This window comes from Oncorhynchus clarkii, chromosome 11 (assembly GCF_045791955.1).
Source record: "Oncorhynchus clarkii lewisi isolate Uvic-CL-2024 chromosome 11, UVic_Ocla_1.0, whole genome shotgun sequence".
NCBI classification, from domain to species: domain Eukaryota; kingdom Metazoa; phylum Chordata; class Actinopteri; order Salmoniformes; family Salmonidae; genus Oncorhynchus; species Oncorhynchus clarkii.
This window is the reverse complement of record NC_092157.1, coordinates 37,768,641-37,787,865: the sequence shown is the minus strand read 5'-3', so window position 1 is coordinate 37,787,865 and position 19,225 is coordinate 37,768,641. Positions and strand designations below refer to the sequence as shown.

General features: G+C 41.0%; 1 protein-coding gene across 1 annotated transcript in view; it reads right to left on the bottom strand.

Annotated features, from left to right (window-relative positions):
- The window catches only part of LOC139420735 (cadherin-7-like), a 139,489-nt gene that overhangs the window by 70,931 nt on the left and 49,333 nt on the right, over window positions 1–19,225 (bottom strand). The window contains exon 3 of the mRNA XM_071170964.1: window positions 9,166–9,285. Within this exon, the coding sequence (XP_071027065.1) occupies window positions 9,166–9,285 (120 nt within the window). The remainder of the gene's footprint in view (window positions 1–9,165; window positions 9,286–19,225) is intronic.

Genomic DNA, 19,225 nt, shown 5'->3' with positions numbered 1-19,225 from the left:
TACTTAAATTCATACAGGACACCAGAAAAGACAGGAGAATAACACCAGATGTATCAGACTGACCATAGCCCCCCCGGCACATAGACTATTGCAGCATAGATACTGGAGGCGGAGACAGGGAGGGTCGGGAGACATCGTGGCCCCGTCCGACGAACCCCCCAGACAGGGCCAACCAGACAGGATATAACCCCACCCACTTTGCCAAACCAGCGCACACCACCAGAGGGATATCAACAGACCACCAACCTACTACCCTGAGACAAGGCTGAGCATAGCCCTCGAAGATCTATTCCACCACACAGGCCGAGGGGGCGACAAACTGGACAGAAAGATCAGGTCAGGGACTCAACTCACTCAAGTAACGCACCCCTCCTAGGGACGGCATGGAAGAGCACTAGTAAGCCAGTGACTCAGCCACTGAAATAAGGTCAGAGGCAGAAATCCTAATGGAGAGAGGGGAACAGGCCAGGCAGAGACAGCAACGGTGTTTCGTCACTCCAGTGCTTTTCCATTGACCTTCGCACCCCTGGGCCAGTGCACACCAGACTACACGCTGGACCTACTAAAGAGATGAGTCTTCAGTAAAGATTTAAAGGTCGAGACTGAGTCTGCGTCTCTCACATGGATAGGCAGACCATTCCATAAAAATGTAGCTCTATAGGAGCAGCGCCACTCTGGCTCCCGAGTAGCGCAGCGGTCTAAGGCACTGCATCTCAGAGCAAGAGTCATCACTGTAGTCCCTGATTGGGAGTCTCGTAGGGCCACACACAATTGGCCCAGCGTCGTCCAGGTTTTGCTGGGGTAGGCCGTCATTGTAAATAAGAATGTGTTGTTAATAACTGACTTGCCTAGTTTAATAAAACGGGAGAAAGCCCTACCTCCAGCTGTTTGCTTAGAAATTCTAGGGACAACACAGAGACAAAGAACAAAGTTCTAACTTGAAAGAACAAAACAGTCTTAAAAATTTCTGAAGAAGTTGGCTGTTATAAAAAGTTGGCTAATGGCCACCAAACCACCCCGCCCCAAAATAAACAACAGCGGCTTCCCAAAAAACTTTAAATGAAGCCAGTAAGAAAAGAGGTTGTGTTTGAAACCGGGAGTAAACTAAGTGAATCATCTCACTAAGCAAAGAAATGCTTCACATCTCTGTTAACCCCGCACCATGACCGTGTCATTCGTGGGGAGAGCCGATGATTAAAATCCTTCTGTGGCTGTTACGGCATGGCCCCGCATCGGCATTGTACCGTGTGTCCCTGTGCAGCCGGAAAAGACACATTATAGCAGCCGCTCATTTCCTCTACCCAGCGCTGGCGGCAGAGGGGTAGGCCACTCTCCCTGTATAAAGCCTAGGATCCTTGATATTTGTCTAGGGAAGAGGAAATAAAAGTGTGGGGACTGGAGCGCTTTGCTAGGATAGGAGCCCCTCTGACCTACCATCCGTGTAGCTATGAGAGGTATCGATGAAGGTGATGGACACTTAAACAAGAGTGGTAGGTCAGAGGGGTCCACTTACACCCAATTGTTCCACGTAAGATAAAAACAGGCCATATAGAGTACACTGGGAATTGTACAACATCCGAGCCAGGTGGTTGACTTTTAATTTGTCCATGAAAAGCCACCTTCTATGCATACTCTACATCTAACTCTTATCTTTTGAAAGATTCCAACCCAGAGCACAGATACATATTTGAATAGAAATGTATCTCACTCATTGTAACGTCTGCTTCCAGACTCTCAAACACGTAGATCCCCTGAACGCAGCTCACTCTCTAGATCCCAATCACCGGAATTCTGATCACCTGTTCACACACCTGTATGTCATTATCTTACACTATTTAGTTTAGTTCTTTGCACCCCATCATGAGGTATTCTTTGTTTTGTGACACACCTCTATTACGGAGCTCTGTTTTTCCTGTAATTTACTTCTCCCGTGTATGATAGTTTTGCCTGCCTCAATAATGATGCCTTTTTGCCTATTCCCTGCCTGTACTTTTCCTATCGGATTTCCTGTTATAAACCTATTGCCTGATCTCCCGGATTACTAGCCTTTTCCCTGCCTGTACTGTTGCCTTTTTGGTCCCCTGTGTATGACCTTTGATGGGGTCAAATTGGGGTCATGATAGGGGCTGCACCAAATGTTTAATATATTATAATAATTGACTATGCTTATGTATGTTGCTATGGGACCCTCCTCCACATTTATAGGGTCCTAGACTACAGATTAACAGTATATGTATTGTAAACTTTAACATTGTTTCACAGTTATTTTCTAGTCTCTGAATCTTATAAAGAAACGGTCTGTGAGAAAAGCAACTCAAAGATAAACACAGAACCCTGCAGGGGAAAGAGATAAGAGACTAGTAAGACATACCACTATAAATCAACCTGGAGAGTGGACATTTACTGCTAAGCAATTAGATAACGCTGAAACTATGTTTGTATAGCTGTGGATGCATGGGATTGGTCTCATGAGTAGAAGGTAATGACGTAGGCATTTACATCACAGGGGGTTGACAACAAGCATGATAAAAGCAACTTGGGACTTTTCCTATTTGGCAGAATTCAGGAGAGACATGAGTTGTATGTGTGATGTTTGATCTTTGATTTCTGTCTACAGCTGTATTTTGATTAAAATTGTTATGATTCATAAGTGCATATTTTGAGTGTTCCTTATTTGTTAAGTAAAAAGCCGTGCACAGAAAAACTGAACCAACACTTTCTGCCTGCCCCTGGACCGAGTTACCTGCCTCCTCCTGTGGTCCTTTACAATAAACACCTGCTGCGCCCTGCGCTTGAAACCAGCTCTCTGTCTCCCATTGTGTTCATTACACTCATACTGTGAAAGATTCCCAGACGGAACTAGTATCAGCTGAGTCATCATTCGCCATCTTGACTCTGTGTGATACGTTAAATGTCCCATCTCTTGGTGGTCTGGATGTGGTGTAACATTCAACTGTCATGACGTTGGCCTGGGGGTTGGTTTATGACTGTCATAAATAACTCTTCCCCCCTTTTTCCTCTCTCTACCCTACTAAGATTACATTTGCAAAACCCCTTGGTTAACATAGAGATTCTGGGAACCTCAGAATGTGGGGGGAAATTAACTATATTCTGGTAATCCGAACTATTGAACATATGCAGTGGTACTTAATGAATATGATGTCAGTTCGGTTGTCATCTGAGACATTCTCATCAATGATAAGATTACATAAACTCCACAATGGAAAGTCTATACATCAGAGTTATCAGATTCACATGGAATTGGAATTTAAAAGTTTGAATATGACATTATTTGTGATGGGATGAAATGTGGTTTTAGCTTCTAAAATGTGAGATGTGGGTTTTCATTAGTTAGGGTCTGTCACGCCCTGGCCTTAGTTATCGTTGTTTTCTTTATTATTTTGGTTAGGTCAGGGTGTAACATGGGGGATTTATGTGTTTTTTTCTGGTCTAGGGTATGTTTATGGGGCTGTTTCCTTTCTAGGTAGTTTGTAGGTCTACGGTTGCCTAGATTGGTTCTCAATTAGAGGCAGATGTCTATCGTTGTCTCTGATTGGGAACCATATTTAGGCAGCCATATTCTGTGGGTATTTGTGGGTGATTGTTTCCTGTCTTTGTGTTATCTGCGCCAGATAGGACTGTTTCGGGTTTTGCCACGTTTGTTATTTTGTATTTGTGTAGTGTTCACGTTATCATCTTTTATTAAACATGTTGAAGACGAACTACGCTGCATTTTGGTCCTCCTCTCCTTCGACGGAAGAAATCCATTACAGGGCTGCTCACTCAGTGGCCCACCCACGTGAAGAGACAGAGGTTGTAACCTTTTCACACACCCCCTCTTCCTTCCTATATAAGCTCTTGACTACAACATAACTATCTGTTCCGCAGATGTGAGGATGACGATCCCATGTCAGAATGGTTCAGAAAAAAACTACAGAATGAAGCCAACATCAGCATGAGCTTTGGTTGCGAATGGTATGAACTTTGAACTCTTAATCACAACAGAAGTGATACCCCCTAGCCGTTGAGTTAGCGACCGCAGCTGCAAACGCAGGTTAGGAAGGAACAGACAGAGTATCCCGTATCCAATTTACCAGCAGAGACATTCTTCAAAGGACAGAGGACTCGGTTTGGCAACACGGCCTTCGACCTACCACCAACCTACTGAAGCGCAGCTCAGAGTAAATATTTGTTGCATTTTCCTTTTCCAATGGGCGGTAATTTAGAATGCATAAGATACTGTATTTACGATAGCACAGCTTCTTACCTTTGTTCCCCCAGTCTCCCGCTCTTTCACTCAAACCCACCCCTTTTCCTTTGTGTAACAAGCTGTCATATCTATTCCGCCCGCTAGGGACGTTTCCTATGACGTAAAGAATTATCCAGGGATAATTCATTCTTTGTATATGTTATTCTGTGTGATTAGTTAGGTATTTAGTAAATAAATAATTAAACCCAATTTTGTATTGCTGATTCAACTTGTTAGCCAGGATTCTTGCAGATGACCAAGAATTTACAACTTTCAGAATATGAGACTGAAGTAAGATGACGATTAATGTTGACTGCTATTGATGTAAAATATTGCTAAATCTTTAAGAGTTTATTCGGAAGATAACAGCTCTATAAATATTATTTTGTGGTGCCCGACTCTCTAGTTAATTACATTTACATGATTAGCTCAATCAGGTGATATTAATTACGGAGAAATGATTTTATATAATAGCATGTCATAGCAATTAATCCGGCATAGCCAAAGACACGACACAACAATTATGTAACATTACGAGACGCAGATAATTGTGACTCATCTTCAGTAACATTACTGTTATATTTGAAATACAGGAGGAAATGCTACTGTATATGCAAAATCTGATGAAGGGGTTGAGATAATGGATTTTTTGCCAAGCTATAGTATTGCACACTAAGTGGCATAACGATATGTGAGGCCAGATTTATACCTACCCTGAGCTGTAATGGCCTCCCGTCACTGGAGTGGATAGTACTGTACAAGGATCTCCATCAGAGGCGATTCACAATTTTGTGTGTGTGCGTGGGTTAGTGTCATGACTTGTACAGATTAGAAAACACCTTGAGTAGAAAGCTCCCAAAAGGCCCTTCCAATATTTTAATCAGAACGGGATTACCAGGTTTTGGAACCATCTCCCAGTCTCTGTATTTGGTATCTTAGCGCTGAGAAAACAGTTGGGGAACAGCTAGACTGGCATTGGCCTTGTCCCTTATTTGAGCATTTTACATTTGATTAAATGATCTCTTTCATCATGACCAGAGGAGCTGAAAAAGATGATGGTGAAGCTCTAAACACTGTCATCGCAGAAGTAGCGTACATCAAATTGAAATGCATGCAGGCCCACTCTTAAAAAAAACTTTAAACATAATGAATCCTCGCACAGACACCTGGCCTTTCCGCTCCCACCCGTCGTTAGAACAGAGGTCTGAGGCAAGCAGACATGTCAGGCATTGCCGATGTGCTCGTGTGCTCATCTCTGCCCTAAGGTGTACAAAACTGTGTGTGTGTCCGAGGACTTGCATGCATTTGTGTATGTGTGTTTTGCAGGGAGGTGTGCATTATAAATCCCTGTTAGTTATGGTCCATTTCTACTAATGCTATTCAAAAATGCCAAATGAGTATCATAGAAACAGTAGACGGACTAGACAGTCATTCATAGCTACATTTATTCATTGGGTCTTTCATCAATTACCCACATGCAGGCCTCAACGCCTAGCAGTGCACCACTTTTTGATTTCACCTTCAAACTCAAGTGTCCTATTTCCTGAGCTACATTACAAAATGGAGGCTTAATAAGCCATGCATTACATTTACAGCTTGACAATTATTGAAGCTATTCAGGATTAAACACCTTTTCCCCAAGGGCACCTTGCGGAATCAACTTGCGATTAAAGACTCCCAGTAAAGGGACTTGCCTGATCAAAGTGAGCCAGGATTCAAACCCTCCAAGTCACATTTGACATTGTCCACCTCCCTGACAACTATTCCTCAACCACTTAATCACTTGTGGTGCAGTATTACTGTGTAGCTCGAGCTCAAGAAGTGCATTTCAGCACGAGCACTTTGTCAAAGCTAAGGCACAGCTTGTTTCAATGAATTAGTCTAATTAGTAGTTTGCAGTCATAGAAACAGCATTCACCTCTGGTCTTTTCTTCACAGGTAGCCACATTTAAATGTATTGTAAATACATTTTCTTGTGTCCTGTGCCAGACACAATTTGTTTGATTTAGCTTTGCAGTATGTACTGTATGTCCTCCATGTTGTGTCTGCACATGTAAAGTGCATACAAATTCTGTTCAAATATGCTAAAGTTAAGGTGCCACTCGAAATACATTTTCACAGAAATATCCACAGCAAAAACATAGTCTGTTCTGGCTTTCCAGGAAGTGAAAGTGTACTATTACACTGAAGAGTAGTCTCTCTTCATTGCACTTTCTACACTATGTAGCCACTTCAGTAATCACAACCGCTTTATGGGGTAGACATGCTGCTTAAACATCATCTTAAGGAAATGTCGGCTCTCGCTCTGATTAGTATTGATGTCACAAATTCTCAGTTGAGACTTATTGCGGAGCTGAAGTAGTCTCGCTAACTTTGTTAAAGATCATTTTGAGGACGCATTCAAGTAGTCAAATTTCTATCAATCTTGTTCCCCGCGCAGATTAATGTGCTTCCAATGTCTGCTAGTCTGAACTTCCTGAAAGCATTTGGTATTAAATCAGGGAACTGGCTTGATGCTACTTGCCCACCCAGTCTGACTTATTAAAAGTTAACTTTTAATAAGTCAGTGAGTTCACGTATTGTCTATAAGTCTGTCTGACTTATAAAACCTCAGCATGTAAGCAGATCTCCCCTGGATGTGTTGCAGGAAGATTAGCCAAAAATAATGGAACTACGCCCAAACTTATTTTTTCTTCCCAGTGCTTTGCATGAGGCTAGCGTCCCCCACAGTGAGGCGGTGGCTAATGAGCCAACTAGCTATCTGTAGCCGAGGACAACAGCTGTACACTCCAACGAAGCACCCCAAGAGTCAGAACAACTACTTCACATCCCAGCATTGTTATGCAGTTCCATTGCTTTATATTTGGCGAATTAAACAAAAAAAAACAAATATATATTCTTGAGTTTAGAGAATGTAGATGGAAAATTATCTCGCATTGAATCAACACTGCCAGTGTTAAATTTAACACTGGGTCACAGTATATATTGGTCCACACTTTTCAGTGTTAAATCAACATTGTGCTTAGTGCTGACGCTGTTACACTTCGTCAGTATTAGGGACTTTACACTTTTAGTGTTATGCAATAACACATTATAAAGTTGTTTTAATACTAGGAAGTGTATATAGTTTGAGACAATCAGGTTTTACAATAACACCACATAATCAATCAAATGTATTTATAAAGCCCTTTTTACATCAGCAGATGCCCAGGCTAAAACTCCAAATAGCGAACAATGCTGATGTAGAAGCATAGACCACCTAAACTGGTACAACACTTCCACTTTCACAGGAGGCCAAAAACAACTACCTGAAAGCCACGCCCCCACTAAGCCACACCTCCAATATAATTTCCCAGTGTCCCTTGCTTTTAAGAGTGAATTGTAGAGTTACCACCAATGACTATTTGTTAGTGACAGAGAAATGGTTGTTGAAGTCATAAATGTTCAGTTATTTAGCCTTTATCTAGTGAGTTAATATGTAAATATTATCATACAAATGTAGCTCTTTATGACAATACATTACATATCTCATTAGGCCTCATTTTGAGACCTAGTTTTACCATAATACTATGGCCTGGAGCACATTGTTTACAGACCACACCAGGCCTACAAGTCACATTACGATGGTTTACAAAGTGAAGCATAATTACTATTGGAATCCAGGCAGAGTTAGGAACAGCTGGAATTTTCATTCACCCACAAACTGCATTCAGAATGGCTGTCAAGATTGCGGACAGTAGTAAAGGAGACTACCTAAACCATTTAAACTGGAACAACCATTTCAGTAATGTGTGCAATAAATCTAACTAGCTGATTGGATTTGTTTAGAAAAATGTATGCTATTTATCTTTGTGTAGCATAAGATTGATTGAGTAATCAATGTACATACAAAAACACAGATAAAGAAAACATTCCAAAAAACAACCACCTAAAGTAGAGCATGCTGGGAAATATGATAATGATCGGCATGGTTTGGATGGCAAAAAATATTTTTCCCAAAGGTAAAACACTCCTAAACTCAACTCTGGATATTATCATCAACACTCGGGTTATTTTCAAACCAATGAGTGTTAATTTAAAGATGAATTATGATGAAATAACTCAGCCATTTCCAGGTTGCAAAAATGTTAATAGTTTGCTTAATTTCAGTTTGTGACAAAACAAGCAAGTATAGTGTAGAGAATCATTGTACCATATTCATCGCTATGAAATATTGTTTACAAAATATTGTATTTTTAGCTGTTTGAAGCTGGTGTACAAAACCAAAAGTAAAAGACAAGAAAATGTACTTTAAGGGAAGCATAGATATAGCGCTATAGAACAGATAACCTCTTCGAAGACTTGCTCAAATGAGAGTGACAGATCTATGACACACATTTCTATGTGAATATGGTCGGTCGCTCCCAAAAAGTTACATATTGCAGCTTTAATTTTTAGAGTTCATTTAACACCTGAATCAACACTAGAAATGTTACACTGAAAAATAACACTACGTATTACTGGCCAATTTTCTGTGTGTGATAGCATGCATACTGCTACCATGTGTTTCTGCTACAATGTAAACTGACATTTTCATGTGAGGCATTTGAGCAGTTTGATAGTTTTTTTTAAATACATAAAACATCCATAGGAGTATATTTATGCACCTGTGCATCAATCTAAGAAACATAATTTTAAAAATCCCATCAAAATCTGTCAGCTTAAGATGGAGATATCAGTTTTTGTATGGGCTGTGTCTTAATCCACCGCATCCGCCTCTGTCGGTCTTCCGCATCTGCGGTGGAAGGTCGCCAAGCTACAGTGGTGTTTGTTAGACCAACGACTTAGACTTTAAGTTAATAACATTTAGTCATACAGTATGTCTGACCAGTCCAGACTGCATGGTCAATTCTTATTCCCAAAAGTCAGCAGCCTACCTGTTTTTGGTTCCACTGAGAAGTAGGGTTGTCCGCTGATGATGCTGTAGACCACCCTGGCACTGTTCCCATATGTGGGATCATCTGCATCTGTGGCTGCCACTTGGACCACCATTGTTCCTGTAGACAGACAGCATCCAATTAGTTATCAAGACCACATCAGCCATTTTTGTCCACCAGACCTATTTGAAGACAAACAGCTCAAACAACATTTCCACAAAGCTGACAAATGTCAATGTTATATATTCAGTAAAAATCACACCTTATTCTATATGGGCTACAATTAGGGATGTTCTCTATATATATATATATATATATATATATATATATATATATATATATATATACACATATGTATATATATATATATACATACATATGTGTATATATATATATATATATATATACATATGTGTATATATATATATATATATATATATATATATTTATATGTATATATATTTATATGTATATATATATGTGTATATATATATATATATATATATATATATATATATATATATATATATATATATATATATATATATATATATATATATATATATATATATAAAGAGGCATTTGAACATAAAAATGATTTTCTTTTTTTTAATCAAAATGCATTTTTTGGAACAAGTGAACTTACCTTGCCTTAATAACAAACTTTTGTTCCATCCATAACATAATAAAATTGTTAGATTAACGGCCTAATTGGTTTAGCCACGGAAAAAGACAGGAACATTCCCACTAGCCATGATTGGCTGAGATAATGGCTGGGCTGGACATGCCGTTAGATGAGTTTTGATCGGTCTGTAATGTGTATGTGTAATGTGAGTTGTTTCAAATGTGTTGAGAGTCCTTTCTACTGAAAGATATAACGTTAGCCATCAAGAACAACAAAAGTTTTGCTACTTTTCTCAACAACATTGATGTCATGAATTTAGCAGGCGCTATCGACAGATCAGTTGGAAAAAGTGATGGGCTACTTTCTGCACATGCCACGGTCAATGTGTCAACCGGAGTGACTTGACACAACGCTGGCCAAACAAGATTTAAGTTGGCTACAAACAAAACAGAGTTAAATGGTTCCAGTCTGCCGTGAAGCATTCATCCATGTATACAGGTAAGAGTCTAGCTGCATTTTCAGATATACATTTTTAATTTTGTCAAAGTCATTTTTTATTGCAAGTTAAAAAGTACTGTTAGCTAGCGAAAGTTAGCTTGCTGGCTCGCTAGCTGACGTTATGTGTATGATCTGTGTAGTACTATTATTCGAATCAGAAATCGATTTGCATCGCTAGTTATAGCCTAATGTTAGATAGTTTACGTTGAACCTAGTTTGTTAGCTTTAGCTACCTGCAGATTCATACTACAGCTCTGACAATGTTTGTATTGGTAGTAGTATGAGTTGGGTTTATGCTGGTTCATTCTTTAGCTAGCTACCTAGCTAGCTATGTGTCTAAACAAAAGACTCCACTTCGGCAGGATTATTACATGACCCATCAAATTAGCCAGGTGTGTCTGGGGGTGATTAAGGCCATCTATTGTTTTTCATGAACATGTGTACATGACTAGACAGTAGTGACCCATCCACTTCGCTAGATGTGGCTGGGGGTGGTTATAGCATTTCCTTCACATGACCCATCAATTTAGTGTGTTAGGTAATATAATATTTCAAAAATATTTTTATCTGGACACTCTGTTTTTGGATATTGTTACTATGCAAGTATCCATTTCAGGTAGCCTAGTGGTTAGAGCATTGGGCCAGTAACCAAAAGGTTTCTAGATTGAATCACCAAGCTGACAAGCCTAAAAATCTGTCGTTCTGCCCATGAACAAGGCAGTTAACCCACTGTTCCTAGGCCATCATTGTAAATAAGAATTTGTTCTTAACTGACTTGCCTAGTTACATAATTTTTTATCTGGTGCATGTGACAAGTAAACATTGATTTTATTTTATATAGCGTGTGTTTACCTCATGGCCTCACATGTGAATCCTTAAAGAGATGGGTGGGGCTAAGGCTTAAGAGGGTGTGAATGATGCTGAATGGGTGTAGACCAAAAAAAGCTCTCCAGTAGACGTACGAAAACATTTCAGGGCCATTTTCTCAAAAGTGGGGTTACAAGGTAATCAGCTTACAAAGCAAAATTACTTTCCCATTGTTCCTCAATTACAGTGTATGATATACCATTTTGTAGCACTGTTATCCAATGTAAAAACCACCATTTCAAATATTGCTACATTAGACCGAATCGAGACGGTCGGTCACATATGCAAATAAGTCTTAACCCTACAGCAGGTCTATTTAATTCCAGTCCTAGAGGGACATTTCTGGTTTGGGATTTATATATGGTTCTTCAAAGACTCATCATCCCATTTTTGTTTTTTTAGAGACTGTATAATGGCTCCCCTATGGCATTGCTTCCAAGAACCTTATTTGGTTCCAACTTGCACGTTTATTTTTGTGTACCATTCTACAAGGTCATATGGTTGCTACTTGTTATCAGGATAGTTTGCTACATTTAAGGTGCAACTTTTGTTTGTAGAAACCTGCGAACGGGACTGGTTAGAAACAGCATATATATTATTGTGAAGGAAAGTACCTGGCTATTTATGTGAATGTGAATGTACTGTGATGACTATGATTGAACTACCTATGAATAATGCTTCAATAAAGGTTGGAAAATTCATGTACCCATTCTTAGAACTAACACAATGCATTTGATTTTAAAGTGATTGTAATGACACTGTTAGCATGTTGATGGTCCACATTTCCTAAAGAAGTTTGCCTTTTCCTTACTGGGACCTGAAGGAGGGATGCCACCTGAGTATCAAAGCACAAAGGTCCAGTAATCTCCGCTACCAGTAATCACCATTTACCTCTATTGTTCTGTTGTGAACTATGTTCTGGCCGCTGATAGAGACCAGAGTTTTATCTGTAACCTACAAAACCAAGTGTACTGAGCAAGTATTCTGACATGCAAAACAACTTGGCCTCAATGGAGAGCCACTGCCAATCTTTTTTATTGAATTTATTACAAAGAATAATACACCCAGAATAAAATGTTATATTCAATTTGTGTGAGAATCAAGGACATTAAGGCTCAGACTTTGCGCCATTGGTAATCTTGAAGCTGACGCCACGATTCTGACTGAACAAATGTGCAATTATCAGCCGGTAATGTAGGAGACATAACCTTGTTTGCCCTGTTGCCATTGTGCATGGTCAGATGAATAGGCTGCTTTATGTTTGTATATTTCACTTGAATAGCCTTGCAGTTCTGCCGGGTATTTTAGGCCCATATTGTAGCACATAAAGGAAAGTGCTGTCTTACAAAGCATGTTATATTTTATTTATCAGCAAACACCCTTATAATAAGCCCACTTTCTTGCATGAACCGTATTTTACGGTCTCTTGTAGAATGAACTGATCATGGAAATTGTAGATTAGACCGCCCTATTTCCATCATAAACCAGAATTAACAGGCACTGGCCCTGAATTTGAGCAATATAGAAAAATGCAAGAAGTTCTATTTGGACCCCCAAGATTATATCATCACCTCTTATTCATGGCAGGTTATATTACAACATTAAAACAACCAAGGTCAATCAATGCTTAAAGAGTTTTGTGCATTCCAATCTATGATCACTGCACAGTAGCAGTAGGCTAAAACTGTAACGATATTTGTTGTCGGAAGAAGAGGAATCATCGGACCAAAGCGCAGCGTGGTAAGTGTTCATGCTTGTTTATTTACAACTGAACACTATAACAAAAATAAACAGGAGAATACCCGAAACAGTCCTGTAAGGTGAAAACACTAAACAGAAAGTAACTACCCACAAATACCCTGTGGGAAAACGCTACCTAAATATGGTTCCCAATCAGAGACAACGATAGACAGCTGTCCCTGATTGAGAACCATACCCGGCCAAAACAGAGAAATACAAAAACATAGGAAAGGGAACACAGAATGCCCACCCAAATCACACCCTGACCAAACCAAAATAGAGACATAAAAAGCTCTAAGGTCAGGGCGTGACAGTACCCCCCCCCCCCCCCCCCCCCAAAAAAGGTGCGGACTTCGGCCGCAAAACCTGAACCTATAGGGGAGCGTCTGGGTGGGCATCTCTCCGCGGTGGCGGCTCTGGTGAGGGACGTAGACCCTGCTGAACCTCTGGCTTGGCCCACTAGGTGGCGCTTCTAGAGCGGGGACCCTCGCTGCCGAACCTGGACTGGGGACCCACGTAGAGAGCCCCGGACCCAAGGGCGCCTCTGGACGCTCCGGACCGAAGGGCGCCTCTGGACGCTCCGGACCGAAGGGCCCCTCTGCAGGGAGGAGATGCAGAGACAGCCTGGTGGGCCCTGTGGCAGGGAGACCTACAGGAGGCCTGGTGCGTGGAGGAGGCACCGGATGAACCGGGCTGTGGGGGAGCACTGGAGCCCTTCAGAGTGCAGATGTAGTGTGATGTTGTTCCCCTAGATTATGCTAATGTTTTTCTTTGGTGTACAATATAGTGCTTACATGTGATTGTAAAAGTTTTGTATATTTTGGTTTGGCCCATCGTGGGTTGTCTGTATTTCCATACCCCCTTATTGTTCTCTTTTGCCAGACCTTCGGCTAGCAAGGTATGTTGTCCTTGACTCCAAAATTGTTTAATATAAAACCGTCATAATGCTACACATTGTACTGTTATGCTACTATAAGTTTGTTACAATGTGGATAACATGAAGATTTGTGTTAACAAGTTTCACAAAGCTTGCTAATTAGGGTATCTATTGTAACTTGTGAGTACTTGGGACAGTGTTTGAGTGAGTGTCCATGTGCTTGCCTGAGAGCTAGGACTGCGCTAAGGGTTAACATAATGTGTGTTGTCTCTTCGTGTGCATCTATGTCTTTTATTTTGTCTGAATTATGTTCTGTATCATTTTACTTGTATTGTATGGTGTGCTGTTTTGCATTGAATGTGTGCACGCAGCACCTGTTATTTCCTTTTGGGGCTCTTTTGCCTGACCTTCGGCTAGCAAGGTGCCTGAGAGCTAGGACTGCGCCAAGGGTTAACATAATATGTGTTGTCTCTTCGTGTGCAGGGCAAATAAAAAATTAAACTAGCAGACCTAATTAAAAGTACACAACGCAAAACGAACCACACTACACTGGCACAGGTCGAACCGGGCTGTGGTGGAGCACTGGAGATATGGTGCTTAACACTCGCACCTCTCCATTAGGCTCAATGCCAACTTTCGCCCGGCACGGGCGGAGCGCAGGCATAGGGCAAACTGAACCCTCCCAGCGCCCCGGAGACACAGTACTCAGAGCCGGTGCAGGGTAACCTGGGCTGAAACGGCACACCGGAGACCAAACGCGCTGAGCTGGCACAATCTACTCTCGCATGGCACTTGCGGGGGGCTGGCATATAGCGCTCCGGGCTATGAGCGTGCACTGGAGACACCGTGCGCTTCCGGTTAGCACTGGGAGTTGGCTCAGGTCTATTGCCTCAGGTCTATCGCCAATCTCCCCGTGTCCCTCCCCCCAAAATATTTTGGGGGCTGCCTCTCGTGCCTGCTGCACTGCCTTGCCTCATATCGCCGCCTCTCCGCTCTAGCTGCCTCTAGTTCTTCTTTAGACCTGCGCTATTCCCCAGCCTGTCTCCAGGGTCCCTGTCCGTCCAATATCTCCTCCCAAGTCCAAGAGTCCTGAGCCCTCTGCTCCTCGTTACCAAGCTGCTTGGTCCGTTTGTGGTGGGTGGTTCTGTAACGATATTCGTGGTCGGAAGAAGAGGAATCATCGGACCAAAGCGCAGCATGGTAAGTGTTTATGCTTGTTTATTTACTGAACACTATAACAAAAATAAACAGGAGAATACCTGAAACAGTCCTGTAAGGTGAAAACACTAAACAGAAAGTAACTACCCACAAAAACCCTGTTGGAAAACGCTACCTAAGTATGGTTCCCAATACAAAAACATAGAAAAAGGAACATAGAATGCCCACCCAAATCACACCCTGACCAAACCAAAATAGAGACATAAAAAGCTCTAAGGTCAGGGCGTGACAAAAACTGATTTAGGTTATCCCTGAATAATGGTTCTAATGTGTAAAAGGGGTCTCTCAGATTTCTATTTGTGTCTTCTGTGGTGTATCTTCAGTGATACCCAAGATAGAGGAAACTCTGTATTTACATCGATATTTACAGCTGTCAAGGTCACAAATAAGAATAGCTAGCCTTCAGAGTGGCTGTCCAAAACGGATAAACAGCTTCACATCAGAATGCATTACACTGTTCCACTCGGTGCAGCTGTCTTCTGTCACTATTTGTCATTCTTCATTTGTGTGATTGATCAAATTCTCATATTTTCATTAATTTCCAGTGAAGATAGACAAAACAGGGGTTACTAATCAATTCTACATCTCAGGGTGAACGATTGTCATCTGACAGTAATGAAAATAAATATTGCATGTGTAATTTGGTTGGCAGACAGGTTTTCATCAAAACTTTACAGACACAAGACTGGATCCAACTGCTACCATGAATACTCATCTCCAAGTAAACATGATTCCAATGTTCAAACTGTAAGCTTTTTGTTTTGCATTGCTTTGGCTTGCAACTTGTAGACTTAGAATATAAGTATTGACTTCTCTGAGGCCTCTACTTTATCATACCTTTATTTCAACAATGAACACAGACAGACCAAGGTCTCTTTTACAGCTGGGTCCTGCATATACATATATACATTTACACATACAGTTTAGGTACAATGATTAAGAAACTACACAAGACAAACAAAACGATCACAGATAACACAATAAATACATAACGTAACATATACTGAGGATTAAAGCTAACTTTAACCACCAAAGCGTATCACAGCCCCTGTCATCCCCTATACCGGTTGAAAATGGCAGATTTTGGCATTGATAAGGGCCTACATTGGAATGCAGTGGCTGGTAGGTAACATGCCATACATGATGTCACAGCTCCGGTTCTTCGCTTCACAGCGCTGTATGGGTTTTGACTGACAGCTGTTATGAACTTGAGCACCGTGCGCAACAAGAAGATGCCCCCATACCTCCTGCTAATTGGGCAACTTTTGCACATTTGTTGTCTGAGTGAGGGAAATACTGTAAATTGAGAGGAGTCAATGTGTTCTGAAAAATGAGACGTTGAGGATTATAATAAATACCGCTATTTATTAAAAATAGGGGCAACATCATCAGAATTCCGGGAATACCTCAGGAGGCTGAAGAAATTTGGCTTGTCACCAAAAGCACTCACAAGGACATCAACCACCCGAGCCACTGCCTGTTCACCCCGCTATCATCCAGAAGGCGAGGTCAGTACAGGTGCATCAAAGCTGGGACCGATAGACTGAAAAACAGCTTCTATCTCAAGGCCATCAGACTGTTAAACAGCCACCACTAACATTGAGTGGCTGCTGCCAACACACTGACACTGACTCAACTCCAGCCACTTTAATAACGGGAATTGATGGGAAATTATGTAAATATATCACTAGCCACTTTAAACAATGCTACCTTATATAATGTTACTTACCCTACATTATTCATCTCATATGCACGTATATACTGTACTCTATATCATCGACTGTATCCTTATGTAATACATGTATCACTAGCCACTTTAACTATGCCACTTTGTTTACATACTCATCTCATATGTATATACTGTACTCGATACCATCTACTGTATCTTGCCTATGCTGCTCCGTACCATCACTCATTCATATATCCTTATGTACATATTCTTTATCCCCTTACACTGTGTATAAGACAGTAGTTTTGGAATTGTTAGTTAGATTACTTGTTGGTTATTACTGCATTGTCGGAACTAGAAGCACAAGCATTTCGCTACACTCGCATTAACATCTGCTAACCATGTGTATGTGACAAATAAAATTTGATTTGATTTGACTTGTGAAACAGACCAAACAGGCCAGGGAGGGGTTTGAGAAGTCAATGAGAGAAGTGACACGTTTCCTTAGTTGTTCATTTTCTCAAAATCTAAAGTCACAACCTAGATTCGAGGCAATGCCTTAGGTAGTTGAACATGTTATTACTCCAACCTCATCAAAGTAACAAAGTGACATGTTTTATTTTACTCAAAAATAACTTTATATCCAATGTGTGTCTTTGATTTGATGGCCTGCACATGTGCAGTTTGGCACGAGAAGACCGTTAGACTCAATGACGTGTTTCTACACAGTTTAGCTAGCCAATGTCGCCATGATATCACCTACAAGTGTGATCGGGGATTTCTATTGGAGAAGCAGCTTCTGCCTATCTTTATACTGTACTATCTTTGAGGAGCCTATCACTGCGGATTACATTAAAAACGCAACATTCAAACCTGCCGTTTAAGCCGACCAACTTTGCAATGCCTTGATGAGTATTCAACATTGGCACAAATGATTAAGTTGATCATATTCATGCACGTTCACACCTGCTCCCCACCATTTGAGATAAGCAGGGATTATTGCTTGGAGACGAGTTCGAATTTATTTGTGATTGTCATGTGAAGATCAATGACACAATTCAAACAAAGACAAACCCATAATTGCCCTGCTGTGCTTTGAGGCCATAGTTGGCAAATCTCTGAGCATGGGTTCTTAAAACTTTTTCAGCCTGGGACCCAAATGAGAAATTCTGTTTTCCTGTGACCCAAGCTTATGAAAATATGCAATTATGCAAAAATATTAGTACATTTCATTACCCTTATGCCTAGAACAAATGCAATATTGACAAAAACAAATAACAATGAAATGAAATACAATAAATAAATAAATATCTATTCATGTTTATTTTTCCTCATTAAAACACATATATGTCTAGGTTGGAACAGTACAGATGAAAAATGATCAGGCCAACTGCACATCTTACTGTAGAAAGTATTGTTGAAAGTCTAAGTTGGATCTGTTGCTGTTAAAATACAATAACTGTATTGTTTATTCTGAACTGGAATACACTGATTGATCAAATCACAGGTTGACGTTTTCAACAAGCATATTCTGGACTCAGGTTTTGACAGTGCAACACGGAGGTAATGCTCGGCATTGAGTCTGTTTCTGTACTTGTTTTTTAAGTAGGCCAGAATTGAGAACCCTGACTCGCATAGGTATGTGGTGCCAAATTGGATCAAAGCATCTACTGTTTTCTTAGTCAGGCAGGAGACCACTCCATCTTAACTCCTCCACATTTACTTTGAACAGTGCATCAAGATCAGTGTGTAGAGGGGGGGGGATCTAGTTTCAGGCGTTTTTTATGCCTGCTACATTAGGCAAGCCTTGATCTGACATTACATTCCCTATGCCTTGTAATGAGCTCTCATCTGCTCCTTGGGCACCTCTGTCTGCCATGTACACCTGGGACCTGTGCCTTGTCACATGGCCAACTGTCCTCAAGCCCCTCATCTTTTATTTGACATCCCAGAGGCGTGATTAAGACAAGGTCTTCCCAGATCCCTGGGCCATAAGGTCTACCGTGTGTAAGGACTAGCAACCGCAGCCTAATTACTTTAATTAAATGAATGATTTCCCCTAAATTAAACCCATTCATCACGGGTAGCCGGTCTATGCCCATTAATGATTTAAAACCATCTATAAAGGAGTTATGGAGGATGAGGTGCTCGGCCGGCTCCATTATTTTACTGCACTGTAAATTGCCCTGAGCAGCTATTTACAAAGAGCGGGATGCATTATTCATATGCTTTCCTAACAACTTCAGATGAAGACATTGGCGAAACCCTGCGATGTAAATAAACCAGAGTGTGACTTGGTGTGCTTGTGTTCACTGTGTGTGTGTGGAACTGGGAGCTCATCAGATGATGCACTAAACTACTTTCTCTCCCCCCGTTGGACATGAGACACCAAGCCCTTGTAGTGTAAGCCCTCTACTTCCTTAAGTCAGAGCCCTGTACTGTACACCCGTTGACTCAGGGCTGCCTAATCCTAAGGAGATCTCACAGCCTATGATATGAACGTGATGAGCAAAACACTGCATTGGCCTGGAAAATACTCTTACCACTGCCAGTAGAAGCCTAGCAT